General features: G+C 39.5%; 1 protein-coding gene across 1 annotated transcript in view; it reads right to left on the bottom strand.

Annotated features, from left to right (window-relative positions):
* Positions 1-155: 155 nt before the first annotated feature.
* The window catches only part of LOC146372454 (E3 ubiquitin-protein ligase rnf213-alpha-like), a 117,660-nt gene continuing 97,846 nt past the window's right edge, over positions 156-19,969 (bottom strand). Inside the window, exons 52-67 of the mRNA XM_084953316.1 lie at positions 19,171-19,255; positions 18,781-18,815; positions 18,581-18,684; positions 17,892-18,045; positions 17,496-17,670; positions 17,235-17,323; positions 16,873-17,124; positions 16,589-16,718; positions 13,456-13,533; positions 13,015-13,195; positions 10,140-10,344; positions 9,214-9,291; positions 8,628-8,825; positions 4,260-4,349; positions 3,977-4,155; positions 156-3,641 (exon numbers count right to left, since the gene is read on the bottom strand). Coding sequence (XP_084809442.1) covers positions 3,491-3,641; positions 3,977-4,155; positions 4,260-4,349; positions 8,628-8,825; positions 9,214-9,291; positions 10,140-10,344; positions 13,015-13,195; positions 13,456-13,533; positions 16,589-16,718; positions 16,873-17,124; positions 17,235-17,323; positions 17,496-17,670; positions 17,892-18,045; positions 18,581-18,684; positions 18,781-18,815; positions 19,171-19,255 — 2,184 coding nt within the window. The 3' untranslated portion in view covers positions 156-3,490. The remainder of the gene's footprint in view (positions 3,642-3,976; positions 4,156-4,259; positions 4,350-8,627; positions 8,826-9,213; positions 9,292-10,139; positions 10,345-13,014; positions 13,196-13,455; positions 13,534-16,588; positions 16,719-16,872; positions 17,125-17,234; positions 17,324-17,495; positions 17,671-17,891; positions 18,046-18,580; positions 18,685-18,780; positions 18,816-19,170; positions 19,256-19,969) is intronic.

Here is a 19,969-nt window from a genome sequence, read left to right on the forward strand (position 1 = left end):
ATCTCAGCAGACTATGATAGCCAGAGCTTTAGTACAAAATGTTGCAGCACTGAATGCAAGTTTTATTGTAGTTGAAGAAATCAGAGCTCCTAAGCATTTTTCTGAAGTGGTGATTTTGAAGTCAAGAAGACTGAGGGTCCCCAAGCCTACACTTCATAATTCACATAACTGATCAGCCTGTTTAACTTACCTAAAAGCCTGTTTTTGTTCAGGACACACCTGATTAAAAATAAACTTAACAATGTCAGCTTGTCAAGAAAAAATATGGCAAACTATGGGAAGAAATATAGTTAGGAAACCTGACAACATAGCTTGCTAAGGAGGCATGTGGTATCTGTTTTGTTTTTTCATTAGGTGTTGCTTGTCTCTGTGCTTACATTCTACATGTATCCACAGCTCGTTCTGCTTATTGAACAAAAACAAACAGGTCAGATGTTAGAATGATTTAAATTTTTATTCAAGTAGACTGACAAAACTTACAGACAGCTGGTGTTTAGAATAGAGCTGAATAAAAGTTAAAAAAACAACAACAACAACCATTTAATCTGAGCATCAGGAGCCCCACATGCAACATACAATAATTAAATAATTATTTCAAATATACTGACAGCACTCCAGTGAGATAAGTTCAAAAGCAAAGTTAAATAAAAGTATCCAGTGATAAACCTAACTTCAATCTTAGCCAAACAAATTTGCTCAGGTAAAGACTGAAACAAACCAGTTAGGTATCATCTCAGTTAATTATATTCCATGATTAACTTCCACTGAGTGGCGAAAGCCAGTGGTTTTGAAAATGTTATGCTGGGAGTAAACCTCACCTTCCTGGTCAGCAGACAGCTGGTGGAGCAAGCTGGCAGACCAGTGGGAATGGAGATCTGTCATTAGTTTCTTATTATTGTTTTCTTTCAGGTTTACCCCTTTTTCCATTGTGTGATCAGTAAACCTTTTTTCTACAAGCCACATGAGTGCACAGCAAAAGTATGGTTACATTAAGAGATTTGATTGGGCAATACACTGTCATGAAAATGATATGTAATGAAATGAAACTGAATGAATGGGCTGCCACCAGTACTTGTACAGCCAGTGCATCACGGTATGCCAGATTACAATTCCAACCCTGTCTTAAAATATCTATCTGTATATCTAGTATATATAGAGCAGTGGTTCTTAACCTGGGTTCGATCGAACCCTAGGGGTTCGGTGAGTTGGTCTCAGGGGTTCGGCAGAGCCTCCGCTGTGACATGCAGGGCTCATTTTGTGCACCAGTAAAAAACATATCTATGTCTTGAATTTGAAAAGAATCATATTTTATTTTTCACTAAAGAGGGGTTCTGTGAATGCGCATATGAAACTGGTGGGGTTCGGTACCTCCAACAAGGTTAAGAACCACTGATATAGAGTGTAAAAGACAAAAGCTGAAAAGTTAGGGGAAGAAGAAAGAAGAAATACAACAAAAGGTATTTTTTTCGTTCCTGTGTGTTTAAAGTAAAAACACACACACACACACACACACACACTAAAGCTGATATAATACAAGGATAATATTATGCACAAATTAATCATAAAATACCCAGATAATCTAAGGCAATCAACAAAAGCTAAGCTGTTACCTTTTTAAAGACAGGACCACCAAATAAAATATTTCAACAATTTATTCACAAGTGCAGTACACATAATAAATTTCAGGCTACACATGCATGCATAAATTGATTTATTGATTTCTTAACACAAAACATTACAACATTTAATGATCAGTTTTATCTCTTAGCAGATACATAGTGAATATTAATGAAGATTACTCACTTTTTAACAATTCAACTTCTTCAAAGAAAAAAATAAAATAAAAAAGCAATAGAATGTTCACCTATAGCAGTTCATTGTGTGATCAGTAACGAGAAATTTATTGAGAATAAAACAGACTAAATAAACAATTTATAAATCTTTACCATAAAATATATGATAATTCAAAACTCACAGAATATATTATTACAGTCTCATACATTTCTAATTTTCTAAATAAGGTTTTATATTGTTAAAATGAAATAAATGAGCAGACAGCTCATGTTGAAGACATGGTGCACTTGAATTTTGCCTAACTTTCCTGTGTGTCAACTTTTGCTGCTGAGCCTAAATGTTCATTTGTTTTGTTTTTGTTTTTAATTTTTCCAAAACAGGTCAAATAAAATAAAGTACTGAGTCTAACATTAATGCGAATAAACACAAAGGACTTTAAAATGTAAAAATAATATTTAATATATTTAATATTAATAATAGTAATAATAATAAAAAAACAATACTTCCTCGCTAGTTTATCCCAGCATCATGCAGGTTCATTAACACAATGACCAGGTTTTACCCTTTAATAGGAAAGTAATGTAAAAAAAATAAAATAAAAAAATTTGAACATACCAAAAAAAGTAACGTAGCAAATGTTTGTTAAAGTCAATATTTTTGTCGCTACATCCTGAGATTTTCCAGTCAACAGATAAATGAAAAATTAAATGAATACAAAACAAAAATGTAAAATTCTCCATCAGTTTTTAAAATGTGAAATTAAAAATAAAATGCTCCATTAAAATAACTAAACCCTTGCAGTGTATTTCTCCATCAGCCAGCATGGCATTATATACTCCATGTTTTTTGGGGTCATTTATCTCAACAAACACAAAAAAGATATGAATCAAACCCTCAAATATCAAAATATAAAAACTAATAGTGGCTAGTCAAATCTTAACCTTCTCATTAATGCAAAGGAGCTTTAAAAAAATTGTGTAATTCAAAGTTCAGCATAACATGTGGATTTTCATATTGTTCACGTGTTTATGATTCATTAGAATTAAATGTTTTCCTTTTTTCACTGTAAAATAGATTTTAAAAATTCCAGCAAAATAATATTAATATTATATTAATTTGAATGGATTGATTGGAAGTTTATTGTAACAGTAATATTAGCAATGATAGCAAAAACAAGACCCAAAGCAAAAAAAAATTACACATAGTATATCATTGTCAAAGTTGAACATTTTGGGGTAGGTCCCACGTTTTTCTACTAAATAAGACTTAGCAATTACATGTTTCACACTGATTAAACTGCAACACGTTATCAAGGCATGGTGGAATCCAGTTTAATCTACCTTTCCTGCATATTATTGTTCTCACTAAGCCTTAAGGCTATTCATAATCTGTCATGCATATGTAACACACAATAATAAATGGAATAGAAATAAAATTAGGTAAAAAATGGATGGAGGTGAACATTCAAAGCACTTTAAAATTTAAGAGAAAGAAATATGTGAGATAAAATGTAAGAAAAATTAAATGTCATATGCAAAGCTTTTGTTTGTTTGTTTGTTTGACCAATTTTTGCTGCTGTTCAATAGAATTTCTCAAAAAATTCAACAAGAAATATAAGAACAATCTGTAAATGTACAATGTAGTCACACAGAATATATAATATATGTAATTTTTATTAGCTAAACTCTCACCCAGTTCATCCCTCCATCATCCACTCCTGTTTTGCTGTTATAGCGTATTTCCATGTCTCTACTATCTGGGACAGCTGCAGATTTTCAGGGAAGTCTTCCTTCATGTAAGGTGGAACGTCTTTATGTCTCATGTACACACTAACAGCCTGCTTCAAACTGTCAAGAAGAAAACAGACGTATTTCAACAGACTGATTTCTCTCTTCCACTTGAAGCAAATGACTTTCCAACTTGAAGAAACAGATCTACATTTTTGGTGTAGACAGAGAGACTGAACAATGGGAAACTTCACTGATTCTGAGCTGCACAAGGCAAATACGAGATGCGCTTGGCATCTCTGAGATCTAGAATAGAGCTCCCAATTTTGACTATACAGCATCATCTGCACTTATTGTGATGTTTAAGATGCAACTTTACCGTCTTCACACAGAATACATCAGGACCAAGGGGTACTGTATTACCAAAGACATTTGATGATATCCAACAAATTTACCTCCAGGATGGATTCCAATCCTCAGTGGCCCGTAGGCAGCCCAGACCCAACAAAAGAACTTCATGGATCTCAAGCAGCCACTGGTCCACATTTCCTCTAGACATGATTTTTTTCAGCTCAGCCTTGTTTTCCTCACTCAGTGGCATCTGGTACTCAGGTGGATACTCTGAAAAGGGGTTCTTTTCAAAGAAAGTTGGACTGGCATATAAATAGAGCTTTTCTGACCACAAAAACCATTTAAAATGCTGTTTGAAAAAAAAATTACTGCAAAAGCCAAACTTACCCTTTTGAGATGCAGCATGTTTTCAGATCTGAGTGAGGAGAGGACTTTCCACAGACAAACACAGTGTCCAAGGGTACATTTACCAAAAGCCTACAAAATATAAATATTTAAAAATTCAACAGATTTTGCTCTGGTCATTTGGCTATTTCATGCTATTTTTAAGATGATATTGGATGGACACTAAAGCTTGGAGACACAAGTACAGTGGCTTGCAAAAGTATTCGGCCCCCTTGAACTTTTCCACATTTTGTCACATTACAGCCACAAACATGAATCAATTTTATTGGAATTCCACGTGAAAGACCAATACAAAGTGGTGTACACGTGAGAAGTGGAACGAAAATCATACATGATTCCAAACATTTTTTACAAATAAATAACTGAAAAGTGGGGTGTGCGTAATTATTCAGCCCCCTTTGGTCTGAGTGCAGTCAGTTGCCCATAGACATTGCCTGATGAGTGCTAATGACTAAATAGAGTGCACCTGTGTGTAATCTAATGTCAGTACAAATACAGCTGCTCTGTGACGGCCTCAGAGGTTGTCTAAGAGAATATTGGGAGCAACAACACCATGAAGTCCAAAGAACACACCAGACAGGTCAGGGATAAAGTTACTGAGAAATTTAAAGCAGGCTTAGGCTACAAAAAGATTTCCCAAGCCTTGAACATCCCACGGAGCACTGTTCAAGCAATCATTCAGAAATGGAAGGAGTATGGCACAACTGTAAACCTACCAAGACAAGGCCGCCGTGCACTGCACAAAGTTGGCCTTTATGGAAGAGTGGCAAGAAGAAAGCCATTGTTAACAGAAAACCATAAGAAGTCCTGTTTGCATTTTGCCAAAAGCCATGTGGGGGACACAGCAAACATGTGGAAGAAGCTGCTCTGGTCAGATGAGACCAAAATGGAACTTTTTGGCCAAAATGCAAAACGCTATGTGTGGCGGAAAACTAACACTGCACATCACTCTGAACACAATTATTCCCACTGTCAAATATGGTGGTGGCAGCATCATGCTCTGGGGGTGCTTCTCTTCAGCAGGGACAGGGAAGCTGGTCAGAGTTGATGGGAAGATGGATGGAGCCAAATACAGGGCAGTCTTGGAAGAAAACCTCTTGGAGTCTGCAAAAGACTTGAGACTGGGGCGGAGGTTCACCTTCCAGCAGGACAACGACCCTAAACATAAAGCCAGAGCAACAATGGAATGTTTTAAAACAAAACATATCCATGTGTTAGAATGGCCCAGTCAAAGTCCAGATCTAAATCCAATCGAGAATCTGTGGCAAGATCTGAAAACTGCTGTTCACAAACGCTGTCCATCTAATCTGACTGAGCTGGAGCTGTTTTGCAAAGAAGAATGGGCAAGAATTTCAGTCTCTAGATGTGCAAAGCTGGTAGAGACATACCCTAAAAGACTGGCAGCTGTAATTGCAGCAAAAGGTGGTTCTTCTAAGTATTGACTCAGGGGGCTGAATAATTACGCACACCCCACTTTTCAGTTATTTATTTGTAAAAAATGTTTGGTATCATGTATGATTTTCGTTCCACTTCTCAAGTGTACACCACATTGTATTGGTCTTTCACATGGAATTCCAATAAAATTGATTCATGTTTGTGGCTGTAATGTGACAAAATGTGGAAAGTTCAAGGGGGGGCGAATACTTTTGCAAGCCACTGTAAGTAAAATAAATTATGTGGAGACGCATGGAAACACAGCAGGAACAATATACCGAGACAGGGCGAGCAAAACTGAAAAGAATGCACAAGGGACAAGGTCTATCAAAATCAGACTTTTTATTTTTATGTAAGTGTTTGTCTTATAGTATGTCTCGCACAAAGTACTGCAGCAATTTCCTAATGTTGTAAATCCACTCAACATTTAGCAATAAAACCCTTTCGCATTCTGATTCTGAGACAGGAGGGCATGGGCAATATTGGGGAATATGATGACATGAGAGATGAGAGAACTCAAGCAACCGAATAACTGGATGACCAAACTAACACCAGAAAATACAAATACTAAGCGGAATTACAACTATAATAAGAACCAAAACCTGGAACACAATCTTAACCTCAGAATGTTAAATAAACCAGAATCAAAATTCCAAACACATTAACACTGGGTCACAGACCCAGGACCATGACATCTTCAGAGTTATGAAATACCTGTTCATGTTCCGTTTTTGAGAGCCTCCAAGTTTTGTTACTTATGTTTCTAGTTCTTGATTCTTGCATTCATGCTTCTTCACTTTAATTGCTATGTGTGTGTGTGTGTGTGTACTGTATGTTGTCAGTCTGGGCTTTATGTCTTTCCTTGTTGTCTCTGTCTAGGTCATATCTCCTATTCTTTGTCTAGTGTTCATCTCTGTGTTCTGATTTTTGCCACTTCCTGTTTTATTTTGTTAGTCTCCATCTCATCTGTGTTACATTCAGTTTTGCTTCCTCTGTCACGTCAAGCGTAATCTGTTCCTTCTGTGTTCCCGAGCTGTTTCCACTACCCTTATCACCCTCCTGTGTCTCAGCCTCACTGTCCATTGTTGTAATTGTCTTCTCTTTACCGTCAAAACTGAGGCTTGCTTAGTAAGACCACTATTAAGCTGTGCTTGAAATGGCCCTGTGAGACACCTATAATGCAATCTGTTAGCTTTTAGAAACTTGTCTTCAGATTCTGTTGTGGCTTTAGAACTGCCAGACCTCTTCCTGGCTGAATTTTCCCCAGTGTCTGAGTGTCTTAATTGTGAAGGAGACTGTGCTCACTTACACCTTGACTTTCTTTTCAGTTTCTCTCTAGAAAGGATCTACACTTTATGTTGTGATGGTCTGTCTCTCAGCCATTGTTAATTGCCTTTTTCACACCATTTTTATAGCAACACACTACAATACTATTCAAATATTGCTCACAGGTAGGGCTGGGTATTGATTTCAATTTCTATAACTGATTTGATTCAGATTCACAAGGTCCCGATTCGATTCAATTTGATTCAATTTTGACTCAGAGTCAGAAATACTAGAATTCTGGTATGTCTTTTTATAGCAGATAACCCACCTTTAAAATATTCTGCAGTAGATCAAAAACTGAAGAAAATCATGAAACAACATATGAACATTACCCGATGCTGCTGAAGTGAAGCGGAGCAACGTCACAGAGGTTTTATTAGAGACACAGCTAAGTGTTTTGCAATTTGGCGTCATTTTAAAAAGTGTAAAATTCTTCTGTATTAAACAGCAGAAATCAGACTTTCATGTCGGCAGTCATTTTTGAAAAAAAAAAAAACGACAACAAAAAACAGCAGCTGACAGCACCGAACACAATGGTAGACTCATAATAATAAGCAAGTAAATAATGCACAAAACAGTTTTAAATGGGAAACTGTTCTTGAAGTACACTGAGAAAGAGCTGTGGAGGAAGTGTGATTTTCATCGTGGTGGAAGCTAAATAGCCAAAGTAAGATAGGGATTAATGGCGATGTTTATCAAATGTGAAGCAAAGTTTTGATCTTCTTTTGCTGCTGGTTTAGTTAATTTTGGTCGGGAGTGATGAAATGTGCAGCTTCAGAATCTGTGAGATTTCAGCCGTGACAGCATGTCCATGTACGTGTGCATGGTGTTGGGATTTAAATATATATTCTTAGTGCTTATTTGCTGATTATATTGTTTTATGTATTTTAATAAGAGAGGGCCAGCTCTGAAGATCTGAGCCAAAAGTACTGACAGGAAACTGCATGCTTTTGCAGAGCACCGGAGGTGCAGGCAGAAAGTGAAACTAAGCAGTGTTTTGATCAAAACCTAGTGTGTGTGACGTGCTGCGGAAATATATAAATAACCATGCTGTCTGCTGCTGCTTTCAGACCTGAGCTTGTGTCTTTGTGTGCTCAGTCTCCTTTTCCGGAAATTTAAAATAAAAATCATTTTTTGAGTTTTGACCTCTCTGAGCCCAGTCTTTTTCGGCCGCTAAAAGAATGCAAAGAACCAAATTTAATAATGGTGAATGGGGTTGATCCCCGCTTTGTGTTTACATCTTTTGCAGAATCCATTTACCTGCTCTCATTTGCTGTTTTAGCTGTTTGGTGGTTGTTGAAACAGTTTCATGAGCTTTAATCTGAGATTCTGCATTTCTGGCAAAATACATTTATATCTAAACCCCGATTCAGGATTTAATGAATCAATACTGCATTATTCAAACTAAAATGAATTGAAATTGGGGAAATCAATTTTTTAAAACCCACCCCTACTCACAAGGGCATGATACCGCATTGCGTTCCAACACAAATTTCGCACCCATTCCTGCAGATAGATCCCCCACACTCCCACATTTGATTATTGCACATAAAGGTTCAAAAGGATAGGTATAGGTGTACATGCACAGACCTTCAGTATGTGATGATCAATGTTTTGGTCCATCTTTAGTACGTCCTGAAGGTAAGTGACTAATTTCATAGTGGGATCACCACTGGTTAAAGACAGGAAACCTAGAAGAAGCTCCACAATCTTGAGTGCCGCGCACACCTCGCTGTATGAGTCGAGCTCTCTGGACACAGTGTTCTGGGCCAGAGAGGACAGAGGAATCTGGTAGAGAAACAAAATGTTAGCGAAACTAAAAGCTTCAATTTAAATTTTCCCTTTATTACTGTATGAATGCAAATGTAAATAAATGTCAAATATAATGCTTGAGCAGAACATTTTAGTCTAATAACAAAAAGTCCATTCATCAAGAAAATCTTCCAAATGTGTATTAGTGCTTTATTTTAAACTGAATATTGGTCATTTTTAAACTTGTCACAAATTTTCTGAAGAATCCTGGACTCGTTTTCTGCCCCTGGAAATATCGTGTCTCATTTTGGGTTTGTAAATAGATAGCTGTAATTGTGTAGTTATATATATTACATCAAAGTGTATTAATATTTAATTGTGTTGTCTTCTGCAAAAGGAAACTAAACAGGACTTGTTACTTTACCTGTGGCACTTTTCCACGAACAGTTTTGAAAATGGTGTCATAGTCTCTCTCCTGTGTGTTGACCAGCACGGGAATTCCCTTAATAAAAACACATGAAACACAACAGAGAAATAACTAAAAATGACTGTAAAATAAGTGTGATCACACAGAATAGATAGAATACTGAGAAGTCAAATGATGAGAATCACCCATTATAATTAATCAACACAATAAATACAATCTTGGTTTGCTTAGCATAGCTACAATGTGCTACAAGGGATTTTGCATGCCCACATCTACATGTTATAGCAGTGTACTGTCAAGAATATGTGAAACAAAGAATAACTGACCTACTTTTGATTATGTTTGTCTGATCACTTTTTCTATTATGACAGAGGTTATAAAAGAAAAACATCTTTGCAGTGGAGTGAGTGTTTGTCATATGCCCTTTTTAAAACAAATCTCTTTGGGGTGATGTCTGATTATATTCAGTTTTTAAAAACCATTTTCCTAATTGGGTTTTCATTTACTCAAACCTATTATAATATTGTCAGAATTAAAAAAGTCTTCTTTCAACAACTCATTGCCTTTACTATAATTAGACCAATGGTATTTGTTTCTGTAACAACTTCAAAAGGTCTATTATGAGCTTAAAAATTCCTAAAGGTGGTGTGCAATCAGGACAGCATATATATCTATATACAGCTGTTTCAGTTTAAGCATTGTTTTCAATAAATTGCATGCTCAAAATAATGTTTTGCCTCACTCCCATTTCTTCTTGTTGCATGTTGAAGGTCTACTTGGAACCTTGTTAAGATCCAACCATGCAAAATATGATTTTTTTGCCATTTTTCAAGTGGTCTTAAACTTTTGATCGGGACTGCATTAGTTAGTATTTCATTTAGGTTTGGGAGATATTTTAACCAAACCAAGCTGTGTGGACTCACTGCGCGGGTAATGAGAGGTTTTCCCTGCAGAAAGCGGGTGAGGATCTGCTGTTGGATCCTGGGCAGGTCATACTCAGATATTGTCTCGTGGCCACGTTCCAAGCTGTACTGGCAGTTAGACAAAACCAGTGGAAGCAGGTCCTTCTCCACATCATAGCTGATCACATGCTGCTCCATTAGCTCTGACAGACTCACTGTGTAGTCACTGCAGACATCACAATGTAGATATGAACTTTAACCTTTCAACATTTCTTTCTCCAAATCAATTTTTCAGTGAAAAAAACAAACAAGCTCAACCCAACCTGAATTATAATACAGGGGAGGAGGGTGCCCGAGGAAGGTGCCCGAGGGCGATCGGCTGGTAGCCAGACCTACGTCCATGGGGCCCGGCCGAAAAAGGGACGTGGGCCCATCCTCCTGCAGGCCCACCACCTGCAGGAGGCACTGTAGGGTCGGGTGTATTGTGTGCCAGGCATCAGCCAGGAGCAGAGGCCCTGGCAGACTGATTCCCGGCTATCAAGACTGGCAATTGGGACATGGAATGTTACCTTTCTGGTGGGGAAGGAGGCTGAGTTAGTGCGTGAGGTCGAGAGGTACTGACTAGATATAGTTGGGCTCACCTCAACGCACAGCTTGGGCTCCGGAACCAGTTTCCTGGAGAGGGGCTGGACTCTGTCTCAGTCTGGAGTTTCCCCGGTGGGTATTTTAGTATCCCTTCAGCTTGCTGCCTGTACGTTGGGGTTTCTCCCAGTGGACAAGAGGGTCTGTTCACTGTGCCTTTGGGTCAGGCGCAGGGAACAAACCCTCTGACTGTCGTCTGCGCTTATGCATCGAGTGGCGGTTCAGAATACCCAGCCTTCTTGGAGTCCCTGGGTGGGGTGCTGGAGGGTGCTTCGCCTGGGGACTCTGTTGTCCTACTGGGAGACTTCAATGCTCATGTGGGCAACGACAGTGAGACCTGGAGGGGCATGATTGGGAGGAACGGCATCTCGGATCTGAACCCAGATTGTTGTTGTTGGACTTCTTAGCAAACCACAGTTTGGCCATAATGAACACCAGGTTCGAGCATAAGAGTGTCCATAAGTGCCCGTGGCATCAGAACGCTTTAGGCCTCAGGTCAATGATCGATTCTATAATCGTATCACCAGACCTAAGGCAATACGTTCTGGACACTCAGGTAAAGACAGGGGCTGAGCTGTCAACTGATCACCAGGTGGTGAGTTGGATCAGGTGGCAGGGGAGGACACTGGACAGACCTGGTGCGCCTAAACGTATAGTGAGGGTGCGTTTTGAATGGCTGGCAGAGGCCCCAGTCTGCGAGATCTTCAACGCACACCTTGGTTAGCCTGTGGGACTTCGGAGGCAGCTGATAGGTACCGACAGGCCAAGTGGAATGCACCTGGATCTAATTACTCAGCTGATTACTTCATGGCTATTTAAGGCTGGGGCTTGGATGGTGTCATCGCTGAATGATTGCGTGAGACACATTAGTGTTAGTTTCTAGCTTTCGGGATATTTTGTGAGTGAGTTTGCCTTTTTCAGATTTGCCTCCCTTTGTGAACAGTCTCCCCGGACCTGCTGCCCGCTTTCCTGCTTTGGATTACGAGCGGGTTGGTGTGTGGATTCGTGTGGTGGAGCGCAAGTGTGTGAGAAGACCTTTCACCTTCCCGAATCACCACTGGACTCCCTGGACCCCTGGATCTTTCCCCCCACATATATATATCGTGCACTTGGTGTTGTGTAAATAAACCGTCGTACTGAACTTTGAATTCCAGTCTGCGCCTGAGTCCTCTCCCTACCAGTGACAAATGTGGGTGGAGCGCTGCTGACTTTGACTGAGAACATTGTCGGGCGGTGGAAGGAATACTTCGAGGACCTTAATCCCACTGGCACGTCTTCCATGGGGAAAATAGAGGCTCTGCCACCAAGGAGTGGATGAGGTCCGCTCTGAGTTCCTGAAGGCTCTGGATTTTATAGGGCTGTCCTGGTTGACATGCCTCTACAATGTTGTGTGGAGATCAGGGGCAGTACCTCTGGATTGGTAGACCAGAGTGGTGGGTCCCATCTTTAAAAAAGGGGAAAGGGTGGAGTACCCACTCCGGGTGGAGGAGTTTAAGAATCTCAGGGTCTTGTTCACTAGTGAACAAGAAGGAAGCAGGAGAACGACAGACAAATCGGTGTTGCGGCTGCAGTAATGCCTGTCATGGTGAAGAGAGAGCTGAGTGTCAAAATGAAGCTTTTAATTTACCGGTCGATCTATGTACCTACCCTCACCTATGGTCATGAGCTGTGGGTAGTGACCGAAAGAACGAGATTGCGGATACAAGCGGCAAAAATGAGCTTCCTCCAAAAGGTGGCTGGCCTCTCCCTTAGAGATAGGGTCAGAAGTTCAGCCATCTGGGAGGGGCTCAGAGTAGAGGCACTGCTCCTCCACATCAAAAGGAGCAAGTTGAGGGGGTTCGGGCATCTGACAAGGATGCCTCCTGGGCGAGGTGTCCAGGCATGTCCCACCGGGAGGAGGCCCTGGGGCAGACCCAGGACACGCTCAAGAGTTTATATCTTTCGGCTGGCCTGAAGGTGTTCCCCCGGACAAGCTGGAGGAGGTGGCTGAGGAGAGGGAAGTCTGGGCTTCTCTGCTTAGGCTGGTGACCCCGCGATCCGGCGCCAGATAAGTGGAAGAAGATGGATGGATAAATAGCAATAACTCAAGAATTGGACATTGGCTATAGATTTCTCTGTATCTTTGTTTAGCTGCAGTGAAAAGATAGACTTGTAACAAGAAAATAATTTAATACTTAAACCCCTCAGTGACACTTCAGACAGAAGTAAGGACTGGTACAGATGGATTAAAAAAGCCCCAATAACCTCAGTTTACCTGTTGTCCTCTCCTGTGTGGTGGTCCACTGCATTCATCAACTCATTGTGGAGTGTCACCAGATAACTGAGAAGCCCTGTGGCACACAGGCCTGGACCCTGCCGACGGGGCAGGAGGTACTGCAAGTCACTGTCCAAGTCCAAATCCCTGCTGCAAAATTCCTCTGGAATTTTTATTTCATCTATAGTTTTCAGTGGACAGATAAATAATTCCTTAATTCAAATACAAAAACCTCTCTGAATCCATTTATTATGTAACTGGTCTATTTAATCACCCAAAAGAAAAACTTTTTTTGTGATATATTCACAAAACCGTGAGCATGTTCTCAAAAGATGTGAAACTACTGAAGATTTGCACTGTTCCTGTTTTAAATAAATTAAGCTGAAGTTAAAGCCAGCTTAATTTAAATGTAGTTAAATGTAGAAAATTTAATTTACTTACTGCTGGTTACAGAAACTCTTAGCTGATTCCATGTTTCCAGGAAGGTCTCAATATGTTGTTGATACCATTGCCTCATTTCTGAAAAAGTAATAAAAAAAAGTTTATTTTTGTATGACATTGCATGAAACAATTCATTTCAGTTCAGTTTTATTCATATAATGTAGGGTGACCAACCGTCCTCTTTTCCCCGGACATTTCCACTTTTCATGTTCTGTCTGGGGCGTCCGGGGGGATTTTCGAGATGGATAAAAATGTCTGGGTTTTCCTATAGGCCTACAGAGGACCCATATGTGCAACGTCATCCCTGAGCTGCTGTGTTGTAAGTGGTTCTTCCGCTCTCACAGACCGGACAGAGCGCGAAGCGGCGCACTGAAAAGATGCCAAAGCGCAAGTGCATCTTTTCAGACAAACTGCAAAAGAAATTTCCCTCGTACCATCCCGGTCTGAATAAATGGGAGGCGTAGTGCACTGTGTGCAGAGCTGGCACATAACGTTTGTGTGTCTAACAAAGGTGCCGGAGATCTTGTTGCTTACATGGACAGAGAAAAACATAAAAAGGCTGTGCGAGGCAAAACTTCATCTAGTAAGTTGACTGAGTTCTTTGTTACACCTGGGAAAAACGAGGATGCTGTTGTTCTGCAGCAGAAGGTGCACTGACATTTCATACTATGAAGCATCACAGTAGCTACAGATCCATGGATTGCACTAGTGTGTTGCTAAAAAAAAAAAAAAAAAAAAAAACGATTCCAGAGTTTGACAAAGCTAAAAGGTTCAGCGGTGCCCGCACCAACACTGAAGCTATTGTCAATGGTGTGATAGTGCTACATTCAGTGGAAGTCACTCTTGAAGTTCTTAGTGAAATCCAGTACTATGGCATTTCTCAGACTTAAGTAACCATGGGACAGGGAAAATATTACCAATCCTACTTTGACTGGAAGAATGGTGGCATGCAAACAAAATTAACTGGGGTTAGAAACACCAAATGAGACAACAGAAACCATTGCACAATACCTCACTGGTACCTCACTATAATTTTTCTTATACAGATGATGCATTATTATTATATTTTTTTTGCACTTGTTGACTTGTAAAATCCTATATGACATTTTTTATTTCATCATTCATTGACCGCACAAAGAAGGCATCTTTTAAATATGTTAAAATTTTCTTTAAACAAACAGTATTATTGTCTGTGAAGGTTCTCAGTCATCCAGGTCATCGTAGTCTAAGGAGCTTGGAAAGAAAAGCGTCTGGACTTCTTTAAACAGTATTATTCCTTAAACAGTATTATTAAGATTCTTCATGACTGGGCCAAATGTCCTCTTTTTTGGAAATCAAAATATGGTCACCCTAATATAATGTCAAATCACATACTGACTTTGATGTACTTTGACAGATTTTCACATTAATACAAATAAGTACAGGGTGGGCCATTTATATGGATACACCGTAATAAAATGGGAATGGTTGGTGATATTAAAGTCCTGTTTGTGGCACATTAGTATATGTGAGAGGGCAAACTCCTCAAGATGGGTGGTGACCATGGTGGCCATTTAGAAGTCGGCCATCTTGGATACAACTTTTGTTTTTTCAATAGGAAGAGGGCCATGTGACACATCAAACTTATTGGTAATGTCACAAGAAAAACAATGGTAACAACGTAACTTTATTCTTTCATGAGTTATTTACAAGTTTCTCTTTGTTCACAGCCATTGACATGTCGAAGAGGTTAACACGTGAGGAGCGGATCAAAATTGTGTTGATATCTGGTGAATGCAGTAACTGGGTCATTGCAGCAGATTTCAATGCAAGACACCCTACGAGACCACCCATCTCCCATGCTACAGTTAGCAAACTGCTTGCTAAGTTTCATGAAACTGGTTCAGTGTTGGATTTGCCAAAATGTGGACGCAAGAAAACTGTCACTTATGAAGAAACATCAGTGGCTGTCCTAGCTTCATTCAGCAAGAGCCCACAGCGTAGCACTCGCCGCATGTCACTGGAGAGTGGCATTAGTCGAACATCCCTTCGGCAGATATTAGCTACTCACAAATGGCACCCTTACAAACTCCAGCTACTGCAGCATCTCAACGAGGATGACCCAGATCGGCGCACAGAATTTGCAGAATGGGCAAATCAAAAATTGGAACAGGACCCTCAGTTCACGCAGAAGATTTTGTTCAGTGATGAGGCAAACTTTTATGTGAATGGTGAAGTTAAGAAACTAAACCACCGCTATTGGTCTGACACTAACCCACATTGGATGGATCCCTCCAAGACTGTTGGAACAACAAAAGTGACGGTTTGCTGTGGTATATGGGGTACAACGGTAGTGGGTCCATCCTTCATCAATGGAAACCTCAAGGCCACTGGATATTTGAAATTGCTACGTGATGATGTGTTTCCCTCTTTATGCACTGAAGCTGGCACGTTCCCTGAGTTTTTCCAGCAAGATGGTGCACCACCACATTATGGGTGCCAGGTCTGAGCATTCCTAGATGAACATTTTCCTGGAAACTGGATTGGTCGTCGTGGGCCAGTTGAATGGCCCCCAAGGTCTCCCGATCTGACCCCCTTAGACTTTTATCTTTGGCGTCATCTGAAGGCAATTGTCTATGGTGTGAAGATACGAGATGTGCAGCACCTGAAACTACGGATACTGGATGCCTGTGCTGGCATTTCTCCTGCGGTGTTGCTATCAGTGTGTGAAGAGTGGGAGAAGAGGGTTGCATTGACAATCCAACACAATGGGCAGCACATTGAACACATTTTATAAGTGGTCAGAAACTTGTAAATAACTCATGAAAGAATAAAGTTACGTTGAACCCAAGCACACCATTGTTTTTCTTGTGACATTACCCATAAGTGTGACGTGTCACATGGCCCTCTTCCTATTGAAAAAACAAAAGTTGTATCCAAGATGGCCGACTTCTAAATGGCCACCATGGTCACCACCCATGTTGAGGAGTTTGCCCCCTCACATATACTAATGTGCCACAAACAGGACTTTAATATCACCAACCATTCCCATGTTATTACGGTGTATCCATATAAATGGCCCACCCTGTAGATTAACCATTTAACTATTCAGATTTTGAGAAAAACTAGGTTTAGGTCTACATAATCTCTATACCTGTTTGCTGATCTATGAATTCTCTGATGGAGCCCACGATCTCTTCAGTTGCATTCTGGTACTTTCTCACCAAACGTTTCTGCAGGATTAGGATTTCAGGGAGGAATTTGATATGTCGAAACTCTCTCTCCTGTAAAAAGAAAACACAACGAAATTGCCCCATAAAATAAATAATAGACAACAGGATCATATACAACAAGACGAATATATACTAAACAGGAGGAAGGCACACAATAGAAATAGAAAATAATTTTGTGAAAGCGTTACATCTGTGAGACACACACCTTCTGCAGGAACCTCCAGAGCAGGGGGAGCTCCTCCTTTTGATCATTAGTCTCCATAATGTGTGTGAGGCTGAGCAGCGACAGCCTCTCCCTGCAGCTCCACACTGCTGAGCTGTCGACCTCAGAGCCCTGTTGCAGTGAGGCGAGGAAATTACAGTCATCACCGTGGATCGTCCTTATGATGAAGTTGGAAGATACACGGGAGTCATTTCGAATGGTTCCCTTTGCCTCTTGTAGGAGTTGGTCAAGATCCTGGACACAAAATATTGGCAAAGGCAATTATAGACAAATAAGACTGAAAAAAATATCAGTTATAAAAGGAAAAAAGTCAAAACATGTAAACGGTGATTTTAAAGAATTACCTTCAACTTTGGTGTCATAATATCTGTCGCCACAGTAGTCTCCCAGGTGTTTCTGGATTCTTTGGATGTAAGGTAAGGGTCGATAGTAGCTAAAAAAAAAAGTTTACATAGCCCTTGGTTAAACAGTCAAATACCAGTTTCCATATTTGTTGACATTTAACCGTCCCAAACAATTCCTGTCTAAGGAGGTCTGCTTTATTCAAATTATTATTAATTTTTTTTTCACAGTCTTGTATGTCCTTTGACAAATGGCTTCCTTACAGTTACTGGCATGTGGTAGTTCTTGAAGTGATCTGAGCACCAAGTGAACAGATGTTACAGTGTCGTCAGCTCCTTTTCCCAGTGCCTGTGACAGCTGTTCAAGATCCTTTATTATGTGCAGCCTGAGAAACAAACTGACATCCTCCACAGGTGGCTGGATTATCTGTTGGACAACCTGAAAAATAGTGGATGACAGCATCATGCTACATGCAAGACAGCAACATCGTTCACTGAGTTTAACTATTTTGCCGAATATTAATCAGTGAGCTACACACAACCTAAAAAAATGCTAGTCTCACCAAGTCACCAAAAGCTGCTTAAATATTACAGCTACTGTACAAAATAGCTTTAGATACTTTATTTATGATGGTTAAGAGCCTCTAAATTAGAGCTCACCTGGGGTTTCTCTGAGGCTCCCAGCATCATGGCCAGATGTGTAACAAGCCGGACCAGAGTAAAGGGAGTCAGAGACATGTTTTTGGTGTTCAGGGCATCGGGATTGTTTCTCCGTTGAGGGTCTCCCAGAATATGGCCAGGACATGTTTGATCCCTAAACCAACAGAATTGGGTCAGATAGTTAGGAGAACAGAGGAAATTATTTCTTAGAGTTGGAGAGTAGGACTCAACACAAGTGGTGTGCAATTCTCCAATACTTTGTATCAATCCAATACCAAATAAATACAGTATTGCTATTGATATTGAGTTTGACACTGATTTTCAACTTATAAAGTCAGCCTGTGTAGACAAGAGTGGTGTTTCATGATGTATGCATGGCATCTGATAAACCATTAGCATAATTAAATGTTTTTTAACAGATATACCATCCATCCCATATCATAAGGTTTGCTTATAGCTGAGTTTTTAGAATGATACCAAAAAAAGCAAATCTTTATACACATTTCATCCTTGAAAAAAACAAACAAACAAACAAACATATAAAACCATAATTGATAGTTTTGAATGGTTCTCTCCTATATGATAGTGTACCAAAAAAGTCATATCATAGAAATTTAATAGCCAGGCCATTAAAGCAATCTAATGTCTAATAACAAGCATTATTTTGTATAAAAATGAATAACACTCACTCATGTAACTGAACTTGTGTGACTCCAGGCAAGGCTCTATGATGTTCACCTCTGACTTCTTCTCCACACTCCAGACATTGGCCTCTCTTTGCTGGCTGGCCACACTGCAGTGTATAATGACACACATAGTATAATGTTACAACCTCATATTTGTGATCAATGTAAATTAGTTAACTGCAAAAGAATAAAAAATATCTTACCATATCAACACAGCATGGGTGATTATTTGGACAGACTGCAGAACAAAAAAAACCCCAAAACAACTGAGTTATTAACATATAATATACACTGCAGTTAATTTGAGTGCAGGTTTATTTGAAGTGTTTCTACACACAGGTCTCGCCATTTGTTAATCATCTTGGTAATGCATCTGGCCACTTTCTGGTGAGTTTTGAAGCATTATCTACATTTTTAGTGGTCACATGAACATAAAACCTCCATGTATAGAATAACCAATCAAATATAACACCTTATTTATTTAAAAATTTGGAAAATAAGTAGAAAATTGTTTTTAAAAAAAACTTTTGCAAGAAAATATAATTGAATTATCTAATTGTTTTACTTGCTTATGCAAAAGGATTAATACTTACCAAACCAGGTGAGCTGCCGACGATTATGCATGGCTACCTGGGCTACAGCCAGCATGTCATCAGGCATTGTGGGTATAAAAGCCCTCTGTAGGTTAAATGGAATATCAATTGTTTGTTTAAGCTATCCTTCACAGAAAGTAAGCAGTACAGATTTAGAGAATTTTGTCTAACTCTCAAGGTCCCTAGTTTTGGTCACGGGGTAAATTTTTTTGTCTTGGATTCATGTTGGAGTCTCATATATCTTCCTATGTTATTCTAGTGTTTGGTTTGTTGATTTTTATATTGACTTTTTATATGAGCATGTCACTGATGTCATTCCCTTTGTACTAACAACATACGATCCCAGGGGCTAGAATTGGCTTGCCAAAGGCTGCAATCTTTTGAATAATTTGTTTTTCTCGAGTGTTGGAGGTGCAGAGCCATTCCATGCCCTGGCGGAGCCACCTGTAATTCGCCACCCTAGTCAGCCGCAATACACCGGGACCAGTGCTGTGATCCAGACCTCGCCAGATTACCAGCGTATTCAGTGTGCTAAATAAGCCAACGTATTCCTTTCCTCCAGTGTTGGCCATTTTATATAATCATTCATTGGTTTAGTAACTGAATTCTATGCCTCAGTGTTCTTAGACAGATTTTGTACTTTTAACCATATTTTCAGAAGCTTTTCCTACTGAAAAAAAAGACTTCCATTTTCTGTTAATGAGACATATAATAATTCATAACAGGTTTATAATAATTAATAATGTGATTAGTAAATATAATTAACAATAATATGTGAGAGATATGATTCAGTCAAAAA

The sequence above is a fragment of the Perissodus microlepis genome, chromosome 15 (genome assembly GCF_051167445.1).
Source record: "Perissodus microlepis isolate ML-2025 ecotype Zambia chromosome 15, ASM5116744v1, whole genome shotgun sequence".
NCBI lineage: Eukaryota > Metazoa > Chordata > Actinopteri > Cichliformes > Cichlidae > Perissodus > Perissodus microlepis.